At 35.0% G+C, this 21,428-nt stretch overlaps 2 protein-coding genes and 1 long non-coding RNA gene across 4 annotated transcripts; 2 read left to right on the forward strand and 1 right to left on the reverse strand.

Moving 5' to 3' along the window:
- The first annotated feature begins 3,356 nt into the window (after nucleotides 1-3,356).
- Nucleotides 3,357-3,839, forward strand: LOC147563559 (putative calcium-binding protein CML23). The gene has a single exon (XM_086647370.1). It carries the CDS (start codon nucleotides 3,357-3,359, stop codon nucleotides 3,837-3,839), a length of 483 nt encoding a protein of 160 aa, XP_086503496.1.
- A 388-nt stretch (nucleotides 3,840-4,227) lies between these two features.
- LOC147563560 (protein ESMERALDA 1-like) lies at nucleotides 4,228-10,263 on the reverse strand. Its single transcript, XM_086638691.1, has 10 exons — nucleotides 9,406-10,263; nucleotides 7,811-7,880; nucleotides 7,237-7,304; nucleotides 7,034-7,122; nucleotides 6,730-6,927; nucleotides 6,114-6,318; nucleotides 5,852-6,019; nucleotides 5,582-5,749; nucleotides 5,301-5,491; nucleotides 4,228-4,983 (listed from the first exon to the last, which is right to left on the reverse strand). Exons 1-10 carry the CDS (start codon nucleotides 9,790-9,792, stop codon nucleotides 4,821-4,823), a joined length of 1,707 nt encoding a protein of 568 aa, XP_086494817.1. The 5' UTR covers nucleotides 9,793-10,263; the 3' UTR covers nucleotides 4,228-4,820.
- A 9,313-nt stretch (nucleotides 10,264-19,576) lies between these two features.
- On the forward strand, nucleotides 19,577-20,980 carry LOC147563561 (uncharacterized). 2 transcript variants are annotated; one of them, XR_015224742.1, is made up of 6 exons: nucleotides 19,599-19,858; nucleotides 20,060-20,097; nucleotides 20,273-20,376; nucleotides 20,467-20,542; nucleotides 20,683-20,720; nucleotides 20,816-20,980. It is a non-coding gene; the product is annotated as an uncharacterized LOC147563561 (long non-coding RNA). The 2 variants fall into 2 exon arrangements; XR_015224748.1 differs by lacking the exon at nucleotides 20,060-20,097 and having other exon boundaries at nucleotides 19,577-19,858.
- The last annotated feature ends 448 nt before the right edge of the window (nucleotides 20,981-21,428 follow it).

Genomic DNA, 21,428 nt, shown 5'->3' on the forward strand with positions numbered 1-21,428 from the left:
TAAGGCACTAGAGAAGTAGTTGATCAAATATTCCCCAAAAGATGAAAAAGCCTAATAGCTTTTTTGTTATAAGACTAGTTGTATTTGTTTAAAGAGTTAATTCCTATATGGCCCCCTACTTTGTGACCAGCTTCAAATATGGTCTTCAAAATTCAGTAAATTCAAATATGACCCCCTATTTTCAAGTTAATGTCCTAATTGCCCTTCCTTTAAATCTTTTTTCAAAATTAAAAATAAAAATAAAATCATAATTCCACCTCATTTCCCTCTCCACCACACATCTCTCTCCATGTCAACTCTCTCTCTCCACATCACCTCTCTTTCCAACTCACCTCTCTCTCTCTCTCCAGTTCACCCCTCTCTCTTTCTCCAACTCACCTTCATCTTCTCCGATTGAAGTCGCCGGCCAGAAAATTTTCCGGCAGGCGACCTCAAAAAAAAAAAAATTTCTCTCATCTGTCTCTCTCTAAAAACTCCGCCGAAGGGGGTTTCCCTTCGCCGGAGCCGTGAACAGACCACCACAACGAACGACTTATGTTCTACGCGATTCCTCCAAATCTAACGATCCTAATTGCTGCCCCCATTTTCTATGCCCAAAAGGTCACCAAATGACTCCTAACAACCACCACAACTCTATATCTAAACAAATGCACCTGTTTCAAATCCACCTATTGGAAACTTATAAATAGGACCCAAAACCACTCCATTGTTTTAATTCAATTCAACTTCTTTTCTTCTGAATACATTATGCATTCTACGTGTGAATGTTGAATCAAAAGCATTTTATATAATTTAGATTTTGGAATTCGGAGCATCATATTGTGTGTTGTGTCTAGAAGATGAAACCAAGTCAAGAGTCAACAAAGTCCAGTCAGAAGAAGTCAAAGAGTTCATATTACTTACGAGCGTTCACCACTTTCAGCATTGCAAAGTACCATCACAACCTTGGAAGGAAGTCGTTAGATCCTGGGAGGCAAGCACCCACAGTTGGTACTGTACGAAGTGTAATTGTCTTAAGAAAAGATAATTTATGATAGGCTCGACTTAACCGACTTTACATCTACTTCAATTATGTCAAAATGAACGTTTACAATTAAATGACAACGTTGTCGATCTGATATAATAATTAGAGAAAAGACTATTCTAGTCTTAGTACAATCATAAACTGTGTTTTTATTGCACGAAACAAATAAAATGACCACCTAGAATACAGTCAGACTTTCTGTTTCGACTACGAAGAGAAATTCGATTTTAATGATAAACTAGAGACTCAGAGAGAGTAAAACCTCAAATCTAACCATGGAATAAAAAAACGTAAGAAAATTATGAATTAAATAAATCATCATTGGATAAAAACTAAGAAAAATTATTCAAAGACTGCATTCCTTGGCTGCCAACCATTTTTTACTCTTAAACTATAATCATAACTGTCATTCTAGTCGTGCTGATTTCAATTATACTTCCTTGAATGATAGTTTGAAATCTAGTTTGGGAATTAAAATAAAATGAAATGAACAAAAACAGTTGGATGTCCTTATCTTTTTTTGGATAAATTAAGAGAAGTTGACCGTTATTATGGTAATTAAATGCTTCACTACTACTTAGTCGTTACCATCAACTACCATTTTCAATCATACAAATAATTTTGTCAAACACAAAGATGAGTGCACCAAGTCCTTGACATTTCATCAAAAAAAAAAAAAGTACATCCTTGACAAGGAATTTTACTACTTACTAAGTATCTCCATGAGGCCATTAAAATTAACTCTTTATCTTATTTTTGATCTAACTAATGCTAAGTACTTTCAACAAGAAAAGAAAACTAATGGCAAGTAAAATTAGAACCGTTCATAAAAAAACAATTAAGAAAACATCCCAAACGGATGATTTATGTCGAACTTTGACAATATAAGAGAGAGAGAGAGAGAGAGGGTGGACAGTAGATTTATGTCCATTTTCATCAAAAAAAAAAAAAAAAAAAATTTTCATCAAAAAAAAGATTTATGTCCAAAGTGAACTTTGACTATAAAAGAGAAAGAATGGACCGTAAATTCTCGTAAATGAGACGTAGTCTAAATTGGTCAAAGTCAATATGGTACACAACCTTCTAATGTGAGAGCACATATACACACAACTACAATCAATCCATACATATGAGAGTATTTCTGAAAGGAATGGATCAAATACTGGCAGACATGGGACGAAGATCAAATGGCGCTTATGGCCAAGGTGATGTGATTTATTTGGAAAGCACGATGTAGTAAATGTTTTGGTAAGCAAGATCAAACACCTTTGCAAGTAACAAAGATGATCCAAGGGTATTCTACGAACATCAGCGATATTAAGTGTCCCAAACCCAAACCAGCTACTCCCAAATGGAAGTCCCCGGAACAATCATTTCTGAAAATTAATGTCGATGCTTCATTCTTAAAGTATTCCGAACCGGCGGGGATTGGATGTATCATACATGATGAGAATGGAGATTTCATTATTGCGTTGGCAGATACCGTCAGAGGACAATCAGCGGAAGAATGTGAGTGCATAGCAATCCTTCGGGCTGTTCAGTGGGCCAATGATCGATCTCAAGATTACACATCTCCAGGTAGAGAGCGACAACCTTAACCTGATCAATCACTTGAACGACTGAAGGCACGAGATTAACTGGCAATCTTTGCAGCACATGGAAAGCATATTTGCTCTCAGAGTAGATTTTGGAAAGATTCAATTCACCTATGGTCCGCGAGCCACCAACATTATAGCAGATAAATTAGCCAAATGGGAAAGGACTAAAGAGGTCAAGCGGATCTGGCACTCGAAGGAAGCCATGAACGTGGATATAGGATGGTTTATGTAGTTGGCTCTTTGTTTGTTGTTTTTTTTCTTCTTTCTTTCAACAAAAAAATAAAAATAAATGTTAACAAAATAAAGGTGTAACCAGTATTTTTGTTCTGTTTCAACTAAAAAAAAAACTAAAAAAAAAAAAAGAGTATTTTTGTTGTCCAACATCTCCTCTTGGTACAGTGAGAATGTTTTGAATTTTTGATTCACAAAACAAACCCATAAGTCACATATTTGACTCACAATAGTATAGCGTGTTTACTCCGTGTTTGGTTTTGTCAAGAAACCATAAGAAAATAGAAAGAAGAAAATAACCCCCCATCCCTTCTACTTGGGTCTTGGCGTGTCCTTTCCTTCCTTCCTCCACCTCAATCAAAAACACAAAAACGCGTCAAAATATTAACCGCGTAATTTTTTTTTCTCTCTATTTATACAATCTCAACAGTGGATCCAATATACCATTATTGATTTTAGAGAGAGAAAGTTCAGTTAGAGAGAGAAAATTACAAGAAAGAAGAATGGGTAGCGAGAAATACACATCAGTGAATTTGGAAAACATGGAAGAAGTTGAGAAAGTTTTCAATCGATTTGATGTAAATAAAGATGGTAAGATATCATCAAGTGAACTAGGTGATGTACTAAAAGCACTTGGTTCAGAAACATCAGAAGATGAATTAAAGAAAATGATGGATGAAATTGACAAAGATGGTGATGGATTTATAGATCTGAAAGAATTTGCTGATTTTCATCAAAACAGTAATTGTAAAAATGAAGAAGATGGTATTAAAGAATTAAAAGTAGCATTTGAGATGTATGATAAAGATAAGAATGGATTGATATCAGCAAATGAATTACATATGGTTTTGATGAGTTTAGGTGAGAATTGTTCAGTTAATGATTGTGTTAATATGATTAAATCTGTTGATTCTGATGGTGATGGTTATGTTAATTTTGATGAGTTTAAGAAGATGATGACTAATAATAATAATCCCACTAACTAAATAGGAGTTTCTTCATGTTCTTGTTGTTGTTCCACTAATATCTGATCAATCTGAATGTCTCAAATATTGAATCTTCAGGTTGTTTTTTTTTTTGTGTGTTTTTTTCTCTTTCTAGATGATTGTAATGTTGGATGAAATAAGAAGCCCTCTAGTTTTCTCCCTAATCAATTCAATTAGAAAAGTTAGCTTTTTACGTTTGAATCAGATTTCAAAATATTTATTCATATATGGACCGTCTGGCATGAGTTTCATATTGGGTAAGACCATTTAGATGTGTTATGTCTGACACATTCCGACGAGTCTGACAATTAGGGAAAACAAACGGATATGTCGACTAACTTCATTAATTACTGTAAAAATCACAAACCACCATAGATAAATAGACAAGTTTTCACTCAAACCAGACTTTTACTATAAAGAATACCGTCACAAAAAAAAGAAAGAGTTCATAGTGGAAGATTGGAACTAAAAAAGATATCCTGACTGTGATTAAATGTACACACTGGTCCATTTCTCTTTACAATCTTCACGCGTATATGTAAGATGATTAAATGATATACAAACCTACTAAGAAATCGAATCACGAGCACAAAATTGTAATTTGTCAGCAGCCTTGTTAGATACAGCAGCTATATGAATATTTGCCGATGGTTCTTTCGGTTAAATGCCCCCCCGCTACACTCCTGCAGTCAGTGATTTCTTCGATTTTTTCCTTTTCTTCTAGTAGCAGGATATACAAATGGAATAATTCTCTTTCCAATCAAACGAAAACATATGAGAGCAGAATCCTCTCTCTCTCTACAAAGATCCCTTGAAGCTCGAAAATTCGCAGAATGCCTTGCCTTCGTGTTGTTTGGAGGGAGGTAAAATGAAAGAATTACAAAGACTGAAAAATGGGTGTCAACAACTAAATTGTTCACACCAAGTAAGAGCAACAATGGCAATCAATCTGTTAAATCCTAAATCAGTGTTCTTGCAAACTTATGGGACCGATTGTGAATTAGCGTCTTCTGTTCTGTTCACCCGGCACATGCAGTCTGGGCAAGGAAACGAAAATACGGAGTCATTTGGTCTCTTGAGTTCAATTCCTTTTGAATCACTATGACTTCGCATATTCAACATCTGACGCTTGAAGGCTTTCCATCTGTAAGAGTAAAAAAATCCACTCAACTAATTTGACTTATCAATTACCAAGATTAGCTGTGGAAAACTAAACAAACCCTCGTTTCTAATTGTTGTTGTGTTAATTTCTTTTATTGCAAAATGGGTGACAAGCTGCTCTTTAAAGCATTTTTTTGTTGAAAACTCTTTAAAGCATTTGTCTATAAAAGTTCTCACCTACTATCAATGACAACGAAATATGTATTGAAAACGAGTCAAACAAAGAACAGTCAAGAATAGAAGACGAAAAGAAACTCTGTTTTCTAGCTAAGAAAAAAAAAAGTTTTGTAGGATACATACCCGATATTTGGATTATCGAACAACAATGCCAATTTTCGCTTATCGGGCCTGATTGTCTTCGAGTGACCACCATACAAATACCTCCTATGGCCCATAAGAAAATGAGGGAAATTCCCACCTTGGGTTGTCACAAATACTTCACTGTGAAGACAAACAGTGTAGTCGATAGCAGCCATCCTGGAAGAAAAATTCTAGAAACAGGAAGTCACAGTTTAGGTCCAATCATTTTGAATGATAAAAATTACAGGTATTGCACCAAAGAAAAGCCTAATCACTCGAACCTTAAATGGAGCGAGTTCTTCAGCTGATGCAAGCATCTCTTTGGTTTGCAGAAGGGGAAACATTTCAAGAAGTGGTGCCATAGTTTTCTCAGCATTGTAAATCTTTCCAGAAGCCAAAAATATGGATGTACTATTATCAAAACCCATGCCCCTAAGCATCAATCCAACCTGGGCCACAAAAAAGAATAAGAACACGTAAATATGAGGAATAAGCAATCAATATACGCTTATAGTACCATGTCAGTCAGTATAGCAGCAAGGGGGTGTTACCTCCAATGGAGTAAGTGGACATTTTCCATTTATCCTGATAGACCCCGGCCTGATAACACGACCAGGCTTAGTAAACTTTCCCCTCCAACCTCTTTCTCTGGCTGCATTCATGTCAGTGATCTCTTGTTCCCCGCCATCAAATATGCAACAAGAGAAAGCAACCATATCCTGCGTGTTCCAAGAAATGTTTTTAAGATTATTCTGATTTCCTCATGAGATAAACACTACAAGCAATGTTACTTATCAAGTATGTGGAATTAACCTCTTCAAAGCGTAGATGAACTGCAATATATTTTCCATTGTTATGTGCACTTCGTTCTTTCATTCTTGCAACCAAATCTTCAGCTAATGTCGCTATTGGGTTTGAAAACCTTAATGCTTCATAGTTTGCCAAGCACCTAAGACGTTGAACTGCTGGGGGTGCATCAAATGACAACCGATTTGCAAAAGGAGAAATTCTTATTAACCTGAATCACCAGTTAGATACAGAGTTACTTTAACGATCACTACTTTCGAATGACAAAACGACGAAGCAAATGATTTGGTCACATAGTAATATTTAGGAGAAATAAATTACTAAGAAAAAAAAACTTGAAAGAAGTGTTTGGAGAAAGCATTTTTCCTCAAGGACTTCCCCTAATCATGTAGATACTGATATTGTCTAACACAAAAATGAAAAACTTTAACTAATTTAGAACCAACTTGCAGTGGACTTGGAAGTTCGAAAAATGAAGTCATGAAGTCTATTATATCTAAGCTACGTACTATTTCCAGGTAGTGTCTTCATAAATTGGCATAGCTTTCAGGCAAAAGAAAATAAGAGAAAACAAAGATAAAAAAAAAAATAGAAACAAATATATAAAGAATATTCAACTTACTGTTCGTCAAGCAGTCGTGGGAGTACAGAATCTCTGTAATATCGAATGGAAGACCAAGCCTTTACTTTAAAGTTATAAACATTACTCATGTTGTGATCAAATCTTTCCATTATATATCCCGGTAATTTATCAACCACCCTTACATCATTCTTTAGAGTTTCAATAAAGTATTCTTCATCGTAGATATCTTTGAATTTACTGTATGACAGAACATTCGTTGATCAGCATAATAAGCATGTGTAATGAGTTCTTATATTTAAGCAAATTAGTACAGATCAAAATCCATAAATATGAATTAACAAACCTAGGATCCCTCCAAATGCTATGGTAATGGAAGTTAGGAATTACTAGTGTTGCATTCAAATAGCCGGCGACTGCAACTGCATTGCCTATCTACAAAATATGACAGTAAAAGCTAACATATATAAGTCATAATAGCTGTGAAAGCATCATTTTCTGTAGAAATCCATACATAAAGAATGAAAAATGAAAAGAATTAATAACAACCGAAGTTCTCTGTTGATTTAAGCCACCATTTGCCTCAACATAAATGTAACCATTTGATTCAGGCAAACCTACATTAATAGACAACATTGCCCTGTATTAGTGTTTACATAATATTATGCTCGGGTGGTAAGTTAACCGCATAAACAGATACTTCGGTACTAAATATGGGATCAAAAGATTTAAATAAACAAGAACCACCAGCATACAAGTTAGTATGGCAGGGGGGATGAATGCTAAATACATCCATAATATGAAGTAGCCAAAAGGTTAGTGCTTTATCCACCAAAAGCGAACATCGTAACCGCAAAAATTTAGTAAACTAAAAATCAAATAGTTGAAGAATCCTATACAAGGTTAAAAAAATTTCTGATTGAGTACTCAAAGATCAGTATGGCTCAATATGAAAGTAATGTATAGTCCTTAGGTGAGCCTCAAGGCATAATTATTCTTAAAATCTTGATGATATCCATGTTCAACTTATTAGTCTTTTTCAGAAGAAAAAGCGATCCATCAAAACAGTGATAATAATATCAATAATATCTTCAAAAGCTTAAATAATACGGCTAGTCCATACCTCCTTCAGAACTGTTTATACAAGGTCTCCATTCTCCACCCCTGTACGGGTGTTTCCACACGGTGGTTAACTACAGAAAAGTTAATAACAAAAGGTAAGTGTAACGAATAATTAACCCTGGTGTCAACAGAAATTAACCAAAATGTAGCGAAGTGGAACAACATATATATGAATATCTTAAATTAACAACAAACAATAATATGCAAAACAAAATGCTCAAAGATTCGTTATTTTTATGAGCATAAGCATGTAGTGTATCCAAAATTGATAAAACGATAGTCCTGTGCCAATTTTTCATATCACCAATCCAAGTCTCTTGGCCCATCACTCCTATATCAATGAATGGCATTGGCTGAGACATCTTCTTCTTCAAGAAGACAACCAAAACAACCTTAAACTAAAAGATATTAGAATCTTGACGAGAGGCATATCTCAACTAAGTCTCCAAATTTAAGTCTCCAAATCTTAACAACGCAAAAAACCTTAAACCTCCATAGTTCATATGATTATAGTTGAAGCACAACCAAGTAAGCTTCTTCAGTGTATAGATTCAGGCACTAACATCCAGAAACTATATCAGCAAACCCCAATTTCACCTTATTCAACGTCACACATTGTTCGGATGCACCAGTCCTAACTCAACCTTGACAAAGCTAAAGTTCAATTTGCATTATTGATGGCTTAAACTTTGTTATCTACATTACCTTAAGAAACTCAATCTCACCTCTCCAACGACCTAAAATCATGTTTTGTGATGATAATTGTCTAGTAAGTAGTTCAAGAATTTTCTGTTGAAACGTTGAGCCAGAAGTTATTCTCTAGCCTAGTTGGACAATGCATCTCAATATGGCAACGAGTCAGACTGCACATTGGGCTGGGTGAACTCGGGATCAGAACTGATAAGTAAGATCAATGGGAACCCAACATAAAGTTGCACCAAATCTCTAACCGAGTGTTAGCAGTTTGTTCGGGCTAAATTAAAATTCTCTCGTAAAGCTATCAGCAATATGGGTTGTTCAGCCAAATCTCTAACCGAGACCGGCTCAAACTCTACTAGTTAATCCAAAAGTGTTTGAATAAGTTCATTAGTAAGACAATGTGATGGTTATCAATGGAGCAGAATTTCTTACATAATGTCGTTATCTATATGTAAAAAGTAGAATAAGAAAACACATTCCATCTGTTCTTCACTACGATACTACATTTATCATCTAAACGGAAATTGGAACTCGAAGAGCATAATCTTCTTAGGGTTTCACATTAATGGGTAGGAACAAGTATCCAGATAACATCAATTTCAATTGTGGTATCAAGCAATTCCTAACTAGAAAATTCAAATGCTTGTAGAATTTAAACCTAAATAAGTTGGATCAAAACCCAAACTAGCTCTAAAGAAAACTAGAAAAGGTAAGGTTTTTCAGGTTTTGAATTCCTCTTATGATCCTAAAACAAGCATTGTTTGTTCCAAGTAATTTTCAGATCTCTCCCAAACCTAGAACTTTCAAAAATCACAATTCAAACAACAAAACATAAAAATAACAAATACCCAAATTTCAAAAAAACGCCTAAAATAAAGAGAAAAGGAAAGAACTTACAGCATCAGAGGAGAAATTATCAGAATCCATTTGAGGAAGAAGCTTAAGATAAAGTTGAGGAGAACGATAAAGAGAACCAGGAGGAGGATGAGAGTGAATATCAGGAACAAGGGTATCAAAAGAGACGGTACCCATATAAAGAAGCATACCAGATATGTAAATAAGAGGGGCAAATAGAAAAACTCCTTGACGACGAAGAAGAACAGATAGAATAATCCAAGCAAGTCTTTGAGCAAGATTATTATTATTATTATTAGGATGGAGTACTAATTTTCCTCCTTTACTTCTTGCATGTCTTAATCTTGGTGACCTAATTGGTGATGATGGTGGTGACGGTGAGTTATTACTACTAGTACTTGATATTCGATTAAAAGCTGGGTGCATCATTATACTTGTTATTACTTCAATTCAAATCCAAAACAACAATGTCAATTTCACCTTCTTTCAAATTCCTCTTTCACCTAGTTTCTCTCCCTAGTTTCAAGTTTGTAGTTTCTCTCTCTAAATTGTAGTTTCTTCTGGTTTCTCTTCTTCTTCTTCTTTTTGGAAATGGAAGGGAAAGAAAGACAAAGAGAGAGAGAGGCGCGCGGGTGGTTTACTGGGTTCTTTCGTATATGAGGTGTTACTGATCTGTTATGTTTTTTGTGTTTATATAAGTTATAGGAGAGTAGTAAATTTTTTACTTTTTTCTTTCTATACTTGAATTTATTTTCTACCAAAAAATAATAGATATTGTTTGTTAATTAGGAAGAAGAAGAAGAAGAAGAAACTTCATCAAAAAAAAAAAAAAAAAATTAGGAAGAAGAAGAATGGAAGGAAATTTTTATGAATTTTCTTTTTTTAAAGTGAAATTTTTATGAATTGAGGTAAGCAAATCTATCATCATATGGTAGCACGTGCCGTAGAATTGGGGTTGTGTATACGTTATATTTTATTGGTTCACATTTTGATGAGTCGTTGTTATGGATTTTAAGAATATCTATGAAACGAAAAATAGAAGAAAAAAAATGTGGTTTACAATTTTATATGAAAATTTAGAATGACTTACAAAATTTCAGAAGTAATAAAATCTATTCACTAAAATTTAAAAATTTTAAACTATCGAAGGGGAAAATTTATAGAATGAATAAATTATGTGGAAGTTTCTTATTCTTAACCAAACTTTGAAAGGATTTAAAAAAAATAACAAACTTTGAAAGAACTAATAGGCTAAATCATTCGATAGTAAATTAATTTGGTTGGCATTTTGAGAAAAAAAAAGAATTTCGGAGTACAAATTTTCAGACGGAAATGGTAAGTTTTGTTAAATTTTTCGGGACAACAAAATGTCGCGGTTTTGGGGCATAAAATTAATCTCCCGAGAATAAATTCTCTAGGGTATCCATGTTTTTCTGTACATTCTCGGATGAATATTATCATTTAACCCAAAAATTAACTTCATCAAACATTGCCCCCTAATCTTCATCTTCTCTATCACCATCACCACCACAACTTCCTACTACCACCATTTTGACTACCATTGTTTCCTCTTCTATCTCATTTCTTCTCTTCCCTCACTGTTACCCTATCTCTGACTATCCCTCTCTATTGCTCTCCCTAGCTATATCTCTCGATCTCTCAATCTTTGATTGTTTCTTGATCATCTCTCATTATTTTTTTCTCTCTCTTACATACATATGTTGTTCTGGCGAAGGGAAGTGTTCCCTTCGCCAGAACTAGACCTCGAGGAGGGGTTTTGGCGAAACCCTTCGAGTATTTCGTGGCCACGAAACTTTTCGTGGACACGAAACTTTTTGTGGCCACAGAACGTTTCGAGGTTGCAGAATGTTTCGAGGTCACGAGCTCTGTGATCTCCACAGAGAGATCTACACATACTGCAAGAGAGAGAGGGCGAGATAGAGAGACTGCGAGAAAGAGAGATAAAAACTGCGAGAAAAAAAAACAAATCTATAGAGAGATAGTCAGTGAAAGTGAAAGAGATGGTGAGAGAGAGAGATAGAGAGAGAGGACGAGAGAGAAGATGAAGATTAGGGGTCAATGTTTGATGAAGTCAATTTTTGGATTAAAAGAAGAATGTGCCCCCTACATCAATTTTTATTGACTAATTCTTTATTCCTCGGAGAATTTTCTTTATTTCCCAAAACCACGGCCCAACAAAAGTAACATAATCTTCTTCCTCATCTCCCGCCCCATGACCACCTTTAACTACCACTATCATTTGTTCTCTATCGTCCTCCCACTCTCTCTCTTACTTTGTCCAAGCAAAGGGAAAATCCCTTTCACCAGAAGTCCGATTACTAGTTTGGGGAAATCCTCCACCCAAAACCAATTCCTCCCTAAACCAACAGCTGGTCTTGTTTGGGGTAAATTTCGGCGAGAGATGTTTTTTCCTTCGATAGAATAATTTGAGAGATAGGGGGACGGAGAGAAAGTAAGAGGATGAGAGAGAGAGAGAGAGTAAAGGGATGAAAGAAATAGTGATGGTCGGTGGAGGTGGTCGGTTGGAGGTGGCCGGAACCGATGGTGGTTGGAGCGGTGAGAAAAAGATAGAAAAAAGAAAGAGAGAAGAGCGAGAAGAAAAAGAAAGAAGGGGAAAGAAGGAGGAAGAGAAAAAAATCGTCGGCCAAAGATCACCGGTCGGCGACTGTTTGCCCTTTGTCGAAGATGGAAGAAGAAGAAGGAAGGAGAAACAAGAAGAAAGTTTTTTTGTTATGGTCGTCGGCCAGTGACAACCTAACGAAGTCAATCGTGTCGATAGGTAAACATTAGTTGAGGTATTGCCTTCTTTGCATACGTTGCTTTTAACTATTTTAGGAATTGTCTTTAATAAGTTTGAGCATTGCCTATAAAACCTCTCTTGCAATAATTACAATGTTATAGGCTCTTGAGTTTAAAAAGGGAGGTAAATTACAATTTTTAAATTTGAATCCATAGAAAGAAAAGTTCAAAAGCTAACAGCATAAACAATTGAAACAAAATATTTCTTAGGGTGAGCCAAATGCAAGCAGATATAAAGGTATTAGAATAAATTAATCTTGTGAGGCTATGGGTGGAATTTTTAAGAGGCTAAACCTAAAGCTTATACGAAGATAGTTTGTTTTCTTTTCCTCAATTTTCAGGAGTCATTTGATAATTTGTCAACACTAGATATAGACGTAATCATAAACAATCAATTTCGAAAAGAGAATAAGAATTCTAATTGACTAAACAAGTTGAAAGTCTTTGTTGTTTTCTTTTTTCATTTATCCATCTGAGTAGAATTATTAATTAAAAAGTTGCATAATCTTCTTTTCTAATCAACCCAATTAACTTCTAGAAAACATTAGTTGTTTTGTTCATTGCATAATTCATTTGACTTTTTATAGTTTATCATTGAATTTAAAGATGAATTATGTGATAAAAATAATAGAAAAATTATTGTCATTCTTATTCTTATGATTTACTTTTTTAAGGGAAAAATATTGTGTTAATGTATTATGTGTAGTTGTCCTTAACAAAAAAAAATGTGGAGTTGGCCAAATAAATGATTAATATAATTTGAGAAGCAATAATGTAAAGTATATATTAATTTATTCAATTACAAAATAAATAAATAAATATGGAGTATGTTAGTTTGATGTGACTTGTGATGCAATAAGATAGTAGATGAGATTTTTTAAGTCTTGAAATTAAATTAGATGATGAAAATTGAGGGAGGGTTAGAATAACGTTTCCGCCACGATAGGTATTTCTATCCGTGAGCTGTTTTTTATCACATGCATCTTCCTTCCCTTCCTTTTCTTACTTTTCCTTTTTATTCTCTCTCTCTCTCTCTAGTCTATAACATGGGTTGGAAAAAGGTTAAACAATGGGGTCAGTGATCAGACTGAGCTTTGGTGCAAAGACTTACTGTTGTGTTTGTTTGGTTGGACAGGAAACAAACAATGGGAAAAGATCAAATGTACCAAACAATGAATAAAACCAAAAGGGTGATAATGAAGTGCCCTTAAGAATATAAAATCACCAATACTATAATTTTGGTAGGTATATTTATATGGACACAACGAGGTTTACCAACCCCAAACCCTCAACTCTCTTTACTTGAGCCATTCGTTCAAGGGGATACCCTCTGCCTACATCAAGGGGGTTCCTAATCTGTAACACCAATGCTACTAGGCCTTACACAAAGTGGCCCGGAATGGGTCCACAAGACAAATCTTGCACATGAGGCTTGCGGTTTGTTTGGTTCGGGCCACTTTTTGTTGGGCCAAATAGTATTTTCCATTGTGTAATGCTTCAGGCCTTGGCACTTTTCTTGTCTCCTCTTTTGACAACTAGGCCAAACCCAACAGGTCAAAATTTTGTTCTTAACCAAAGATCTTGACACTTGCTATGTTTGGGTGCAAATCTTTAGCCCAACTACAAATGCTTACATAAGAGATGCAGGCCTATCACAATTCTCCTTGAAGACGAATCGCCCTCGATTTTGATACTATATGTTACAGCCCAAGATTTTCGTAGTTATCGATACTGTCTCCTATTCTAACACCTAAGGGCCAAGCCCGACAAGTCATGTTTTCTTCTTATTGAAGACTCCACGAGCCAACCCAAAAAACCTTGAAATGCATTGAGATTTGACACACACACGTTTAGCTTAGACTCCAGACGTTCTCCCAGGTGATGTGAATCTCTATCACTCTCTCTGTCATTTTTCGTCGAACTCTCTCTAGTTTGATCTCTCGGGCTCTTATTGATCTTTCTCCCCCATCTCTCTTTCTCTGCTTGCTGGTCTAATCCTTTACTTGTTTTTTTGTGTTGGTACCTGTTAGAAAGAAGAAGATGAAGATTATAATGTGAAATCTCTTATTATCTTGTCATTGAATTACAATTGAGATATATGTATAAATAGAAGTTAGAGAGAGAGAGAGAGAAAGTGGGAAGAGAGATTAGTTTGTTACATAACAAACAATAACAGAATTCTAACTACTTTCTCTAACTACTTTCTTAATTAACTTATTCTTTAACTAACTTATGAATATCCTTAACAGCCCCCTGCAAACTCAACATAGGAGAAACAATGTTGAGTTTGGATCGAAGAGCAATGAACCGAGAGGTAGACAAAGGTTTAGTAAGGATATCTGCCAGCTGATCATGGGTTGAAATATGTCGAACTTGAAGTTTGTGATGCTTGACCATGTCCTAACAAAGTGATAAGCAATTTCCACATGCTTCATTCGATTGTGAAAGATAGGATTAGCTGTTAAATAGGTAGCACCTAAATTATCACACCAAAGAATGGGACATGAGGTTGAAGTGATTTGTAATTCTTGAAACAAAGATTGAACCCAAATGAGTTCAGAAGTTGCATCAGCAATAGCTTTGTATTCAGCCTCAGTACTCGACCTTGCCACTGTGTTTTGCTTCTTAGAACACCATGAAATTAGATTAGAACCCATGAAAACTAAAATTCCCCCAGTGGACTTCCTGTCATCTGGACAGCCAGCCCAATCAGCATCAGAGAATGCTTGAAGATTATTATCAGAGAACCCAGTGAGGGAGAGTGATGATTTAGTGATTGTAAAGGTATGATCAATAGTATTCTTTAGATATCTCAGAATTCTCTTAACAGCACACCAATGATCTTGAGTTGGATTTTGAAGAAATTGACACACCTTATTTACTGAGAAAGAGATGTCTGGTCTTGTAATGGTGACATATTGAAGATCACCTACTGTACTTCTATAGAGCTTAATGTCTGAATCATTCAATGGATCACCAACATCCTTCTTAAGCAAACAATTTGTTGCCATTGGAGTGGATACTGATTTTGCTTCATTCATCTTAGTTTTGAGCAATAAGTTTGTGATATATTGCTTTTGAGATAATAGAAGACCATTAGAAGAAGCTAAAACCTCAATACTAAGAAAGTAATTAAGAGCACCAAGATCAGAGATAGCAAACTCAGTTGATAAGATGCTAATGGTAGATTGCACAAAAGAGGGATCACTTCCTGTTATTATAATATCATCAACATAGATGAGAATATAGATAGAATGAGAAGAATCAACATGATAGAATAAGGATGTGTCTGTTTGAGATGCTGAAAAACCTTTACTTAGAAGAAAAGAACTTAGTCTTTCAAACCAAGCTCGAGGAGCTTGCTTCAGCCCATAGAGTGATCTTTGGAGTTTACAAACATGATTAGGATGATCAGAATCAATGAAACCAGGTGTTTGACACATATAGACCTCTTCTTTAAGATAGCCATTAAGGAAAGCATTCTTTATATCCAACTGCCTAAGAACCCAACCTTTAGAGACAGCAAGAGAGAGAATGATTCTAATAGAAACTGGCTTAATAACTGGACTGAAAGTATCTTCATAATCAATTCCCTCAACTTGATTGAATCCTCTAGCAACAAGTCTAGCCTTATATCTTGAAATAGACCCATCTGCATTCTTTTTTATTCGAAATACCCACTTACATCCAATAATGTTCATTTGTGATGTAGAAGGAACAAGAGACCAAGTCCCAGTTTGAATAAGAGCATTTATTTCTTCTGACATAGCCATTCTCCACTTAGAATCTTTAGATGCTTGAATATAAGTGGTAGGAGTAAATTCAGAAGAGTCATCTGAAATAGAAGTAGTATAAACCTTGGGTTTGTGAATTCCATCTTTGCCTCTTGTGACCATAGAATGAGAATTTGAAATTAGAGTGGAAGAAGGAATAAAAGCAGATGGAACAGAAGGTGGAATAGGATTAGATGGAGCAGAAGGTATAATGGGAGCAGATGGAACAGAAGGTGGAATAGGATTAGATGGAGCAGAAGGTATAATGGGAGCAGATGGAACAGAATGTGGAATAAGAGCAGATGGAGTAGAGGGTATAATGGGAGCAGAAGATATTGGCAATGAAGGAAGAGGAATAAAGGAAACAGAAGAAGGAGAAGATGAAATAGAAGATTGAGTAAGAGAAACATAAGGAAATAATGATTCATCAAAAACAACATTGGAAGAGATGATGATTTGATGTGTTTTTGGGTTTAAGCATCTGTAACCTTTGTGTTTGGGCTGTAACCAATAAAAATATGGCAAGAGCTTCTGAAATCAAGCTTATGCTTGTTATATGGTCTGAGACAAGGATAGCAACCACAACCAAAGACTTTGAGATAAGTATAATCAGGTTGTGTGTGAAATAGGACCTCTAGTGGAGAGCTATCATGGAGAATAGGGGTGGGTAATCGATTAATGAGGTAAACTGCTGTTTCAAAAGCAAAATCCCAAAAATGTAAAGGAAGATTAGCATGAGCTAATAAAGCAAGACCAGTTTCCACAATATGTCTATGTTTTCTTTCAATCAAGCCATTTTGAGCATGATCATAAGGACAAGAGATACGATGACCAATGCCATTAGCCTCAAGATACTTAGACACATTGCGAAATTCACCTCCCCAATCTGATTGAACATTCTTAATCTTAAGAGAGAACATATTTTCAACATGAGTATTGAAAAGAAAAAAAGTTAAAAACACATCAGACTTATTAGTAATAGGAAATATCCAAGTATACCTTGAAAAGGCATCCAAAAAGGTAACATAATACCTATAACCATTGAAAGAAGAACTAGAAGAAGGACCCCAAACATCTGTATGTATTACCTCTAAAGGAGAAGAGACAGATGAGGTACAAGACTTATGAGGTAAAGAATGACTCTTGGACATTTGACAAGGATTACAAACAAAAGGTAAGAGAGAAGAAAAGGGAAGCTTATTTGTCTGAATAATATGCTTCATTGTTCTGAAAGCTGGGTGACCCATTCGAGAATGCCAGTCAGGTTCAAAAGATGATGAATAAACAGCACTTTGAGATGAAGAAGATGATTGAAGGTTGAGATGATACAAGCCATCCTCACAGGGACCATTGACCAATTCTCGATCAGTTTGTAGATCCTTAATGTTGAAAAAGTTAGGATAGAATTGAAAGTAACAATTATTATCCTTTGCAAATTTATGAACAGACAAGAGATTTTTGGTAATAGAAGGAACATGTAATATATTTTGCAAAAGAAATGTATTAGAATTTGAAGAAGCATAAGTAGAACCAGAATGAGAGATAGACAAACCTGTACCATTTCCAATCTTCACATGTCCTTTGCCTTTGAATTCAGATTGAATATTAAGATTAGAAAGATCAGAAGTCACATGATGAGTAGCACCTGAGTCTGGATTCCAAGTTGTTGATGTTGAATTAGATGAGTTGGAAGGAATAGAAGGAGTTGTAGAAGAATAGGTGTTGTGAATTTCAGGAAAATAGGTTTCATTTTCATAGGTATGATGAATATCAGGAGATGGTGAATGATAATAGAATTCAGGTTCAGTATAAGAAGAAGAAGAGTAGCCTTCATTAGGAAAATAAGAATAATCAGAAGGAAAATAAGTGGAATCATCAAATTCAGTGAGATAGGATTGATGATCAGTGGAAGAAGTTCCTGATTTAGGTTGAAAGGCAGAATTATTCTTATTGTAACAATAGTAGGCAGTGTGACCAGTTTTACCACAAATTTGACATAGAACAGGAGAAGAGGAGGATGAAGATCTACCTCTTATAGGTATTCTGCCATGAAAGCGCATATCAGATCGACCTCGACCTCTATAAGGTGAAGAACCTCTGTGAAAACCTCTAAAAGAAGATGTATGAGCTAGATTAATGGATGAATTTGCAAGGTTAAAGGAATTTTCATGTTGTAATCTATTTTCTTCAATGAGAAGAAGACCAAGTAACTCATTGATAGAGACAGAATTAGATTTAAGAGAGAAAGCTGCTCGAAAAGAACCAAAATCAGAAGTCAATCCTCGAAGAATTATATCACAAAGATTATCATCATCAATTGGTTTAGAGGCTTGTCGTAATTGTAAAGCAATTGATTTAGCTTTATTGAAGTAAGATTGAATAGAATCAGAACCTTTCTTCAAATTTTGAAGATCATTCTTGAGATTTGACACCCGAGCTTTAGAGTGAGAGGAATATGATCTTTCAAGTTCAGACCAGACATCATGAGATGTTGTAAGATCGAGAACTTGACTCTGAGTCTCTTCAGTGAGAGAGGAAAGAAGCCAGCTGAGGATCATTTGATCTTGTTTATGCCAATTTGTGTAATCAGGATTGAGAATTGGTGGATCAGAGGGATGAGTGTGAATGAATTTGTCTGGACAAGGTGATGTGCCATCAACAATGCCAAGAACATCGTATGAACGTAATAATGGAAGAAATTGAGACATCCAGAAGATATAATTTGTGGATGATAATTTGTTAGAAACAAATTGATTAACAGTAGAAGGAGAAGGAAGATGAAAAGAAGAAGAAGATGTCGAAGAATGAGGAGTAGAAGTGTCTGAAGAAGTAGCCATGAAAGAGAAATTGAAGCAGAAAAAGTTGAAACAGATAGGAAATAAAAGGAAAATAAAGGATCAAACTAAAGAAATTTCGAAGAAGAAGAAGAAAAATTGAAGAAGAAAATCGAAAAAGAAATTACTTGATTGGATCTTGATACCATGTTAGAAAGAAGAAGATGAAGATTATAATGTGAAATCTCTTATTATCTTGTCATTGAATTACAATTGAGATATATGTATAAATAGAAGTTAGAGAGAGAGAGAAAGTGGGAAGAGAGATTAGTTTGTTACATAACAAACAATAACAGAATTCTAACTACTTTCTCTAACTACTTTCTTAACTAACTTATTCTTTAACTAACTTATGAATATCCTTAACATACCAGAGGGATTTTGTGGTTGTCGGGGTAAGAATTCGGTGGGTTGCCCTTATAAGAGATTGGGGTTTATGAATATATTGGTGCCCATATAGTTTTTTTTTTTTTGAGAGTGCCCATATAGCTTTGGTGTCCGGTACAATCTATATAACAAAACACAATGTTTTGTGCTGACTGGGACAAGTCGAAAAACAAATCCAGTCGTTCGTTATGTTTTTCCACAAATTTCGGCCACCAGATCTATTACCTCCCTTAAAAAATGAAAATTTGTTAACCCACTCAATACAAAGTAAAGAAGGCACCGAATCTGAGCCGTCAGCGAGGTGAAACCTTCCATATGCTTTGTGGCCACCGTTAGGTTCGTTAGATGTGCGTTTATTTTTACCCTCTTTAACTGCCTTGGGGCATTTTATCTTCTCTTGACTGCCTTCGCGCGTTACTCTAGGCGCGTTACAATGTTCTTCACATAATAAAAATCCCCCAAAATATTCATGGCTGAATCTCCCCACATCCTTCCCCCAAAATTGTCACAGACTACAATCTTATTCGTCTTGACATAATAAAATTTCCCCAAAATCTTCATAGTGGAATCTACCAACAAATCTCTATATAAAACCGGTGTCTCCTCCAGATTCAAATATGAATCAACTCTTATTATTGAATAGGTGTATTTCTATCTTTTATCATTTCGGTTCAGCTCCAGGTACAATCTTCTTCTCTGTTACTTTTGATTTATTGGTTTGAATTATTGATTTTATTGGTAAGTTGGTTTCAATTATTGATTTTACAAGTATATTAGTTTGAAATATTGTTTTCTTTTCTCTCATATTGGACTTGGAATTCAATATCAAGTTCTGATTGAAATAGATTTATGATCTTGAGTTTTGTAACGTAATATTTACAGGAACTATGGTTTTAATCTCTGTTGTGATTCAGTAATAGGTATTACAATATCTCTTTCTTTCTATATCTTTTGTTATCCAAAAGAATAGAAAAAGAACAATAAATCCTATTGTATGTTATTTTCCGTACATCAACTGTTTGATAGAAGGTCCCGTGATTTTCTGTAATTGCCTTACAACTGTTTGATAAAATTTCTAACTCACAACTTATACAGTTCAAGGCTTTCTATGGCAATGTTACGCACTCGTGGATTTCTCTACCATCTTCGAGTTTAAGAGAATCGATATATTAACGAACAACCAGAAGAGGACAGATAATGTGATTTATGGTTTCTGTTCTTTATTCGTTTTCTTATTTCACGAAGCTATCAGCTCTTACTTTATTATTCTTCTTCTCTTATTTTCTCAGGATTGGCAGCTCGGGGATATAGTTTGAAGCTAGCCATATTGTCTCCATATATGTTTTATCTCTGTTTTGTTACTAGGTAATTTTCTTCCATATTTGTACTTCGGATTATTTTGTAGGCTCAACTGAATTTGGACTCTAAATCGCGACTTATCTTCATTATTTGCGTGTTCAAAATATTTAGATCCATATTATATGTTAGAATGTCTTAAATTTCAGGTTTGTATCGACTTGACAACTTGAAACTTCTGTATGAGGTAGTATTTTTAGTTTTGCAGCCTCGTGAAATATAACTGGTTCATGCTCTCAACTTCATAATCATAAATTTGTTATTGTACCCTTTTAAGTTTAGCCTGTGAATATGTGGTGTGTGACATATCTCTCATGGTCGAGTGCATAATAGTGGTATGTGAAGGTTCAGAATACAACCACCCACAAGTCTTGTTATGGAAAGTGACTTACAAGAAACTCTCATCTTAGACAAGGTTCGAGCTAGCATCAAGGTGCAACATATTTCTATTTATATTAGTGTAGAATAAGTTATGGTATCCCTGTGTGCTGTGTTCAATTTATATTTGGTTCAATTATAAAAGATTTGGAACTTTATTCACTATTGCAGGAATGTGCTACTAAATCTCCTGATTTTAGAGAAATCAAATCTGCAGGATTTGTTATTAATTGTGTTCATAAACAGTTGTTGTCTCAAAACCAATTTCATCCCTAACACAGTTTCTAGGCTTTGCAAACAAGGGGTTGCTTAAACAATTTAAAAATTTGCTGGTGGTTCATCGAAGTCTAGAAATTTAGGAATCATTTGCTTATGGTTTAAAAAATCGAAATTCTATTAACCGAGTATGCTCTGGGTTTTTCGCAGCTTCTGGGCATTTACAAATTGGATTTTCTTCCATTAATCTCTGTAATGTTTACTTTATCGAGATGGGAGTCATAACTCTTAATCCACAGAG

This window comes from Eschscholzia californica, unplaced genomic scaffold, assembly GCF_041429995.1.
Source record: "Eschscholzia californica isolate CP2 unplaced genomic scaffold, dmEscCali1.0.p SCAF_1, whole genome shotgun sequence".
NCBI classification, from domain to species: Eukaryota; Viridiplantae; Streptophyta; class Magnoliopsida; order Ranunculales; family Papaveraceae; genus Eschscholzia; species Eschscholzia californica.

Coding starts and splice junctions, on each gene's coding strand:
- LOC147563559 (XM_086647370.1), top strand. CDS start 3,357: ATGGGTAGCGAGAAATACACATCAGTGAATTTGGAAAACATGGAAGAA.
- LOC147563560 (XM_086638691.1), bottom strand. CDS start 9,792: ATGATGCACCCAGCTTTTAATCGAATATCAAGTACTAGTAGTAATAAC. Junction 7,123..7,236: donor TAAATCAACAGAGAACTTCG/GTTGTTATTAAT, acceptor CATATTTTGTAG/ATAGGCAATGCAGTTGCAGT. Junction 5,492..5,581: donor AAGAACTCGCTCCATTTAAG/GTTCGAGTGATT, acceptor TCCTGTTTCTAG/AATTTTTCTTCCAGGATGGC.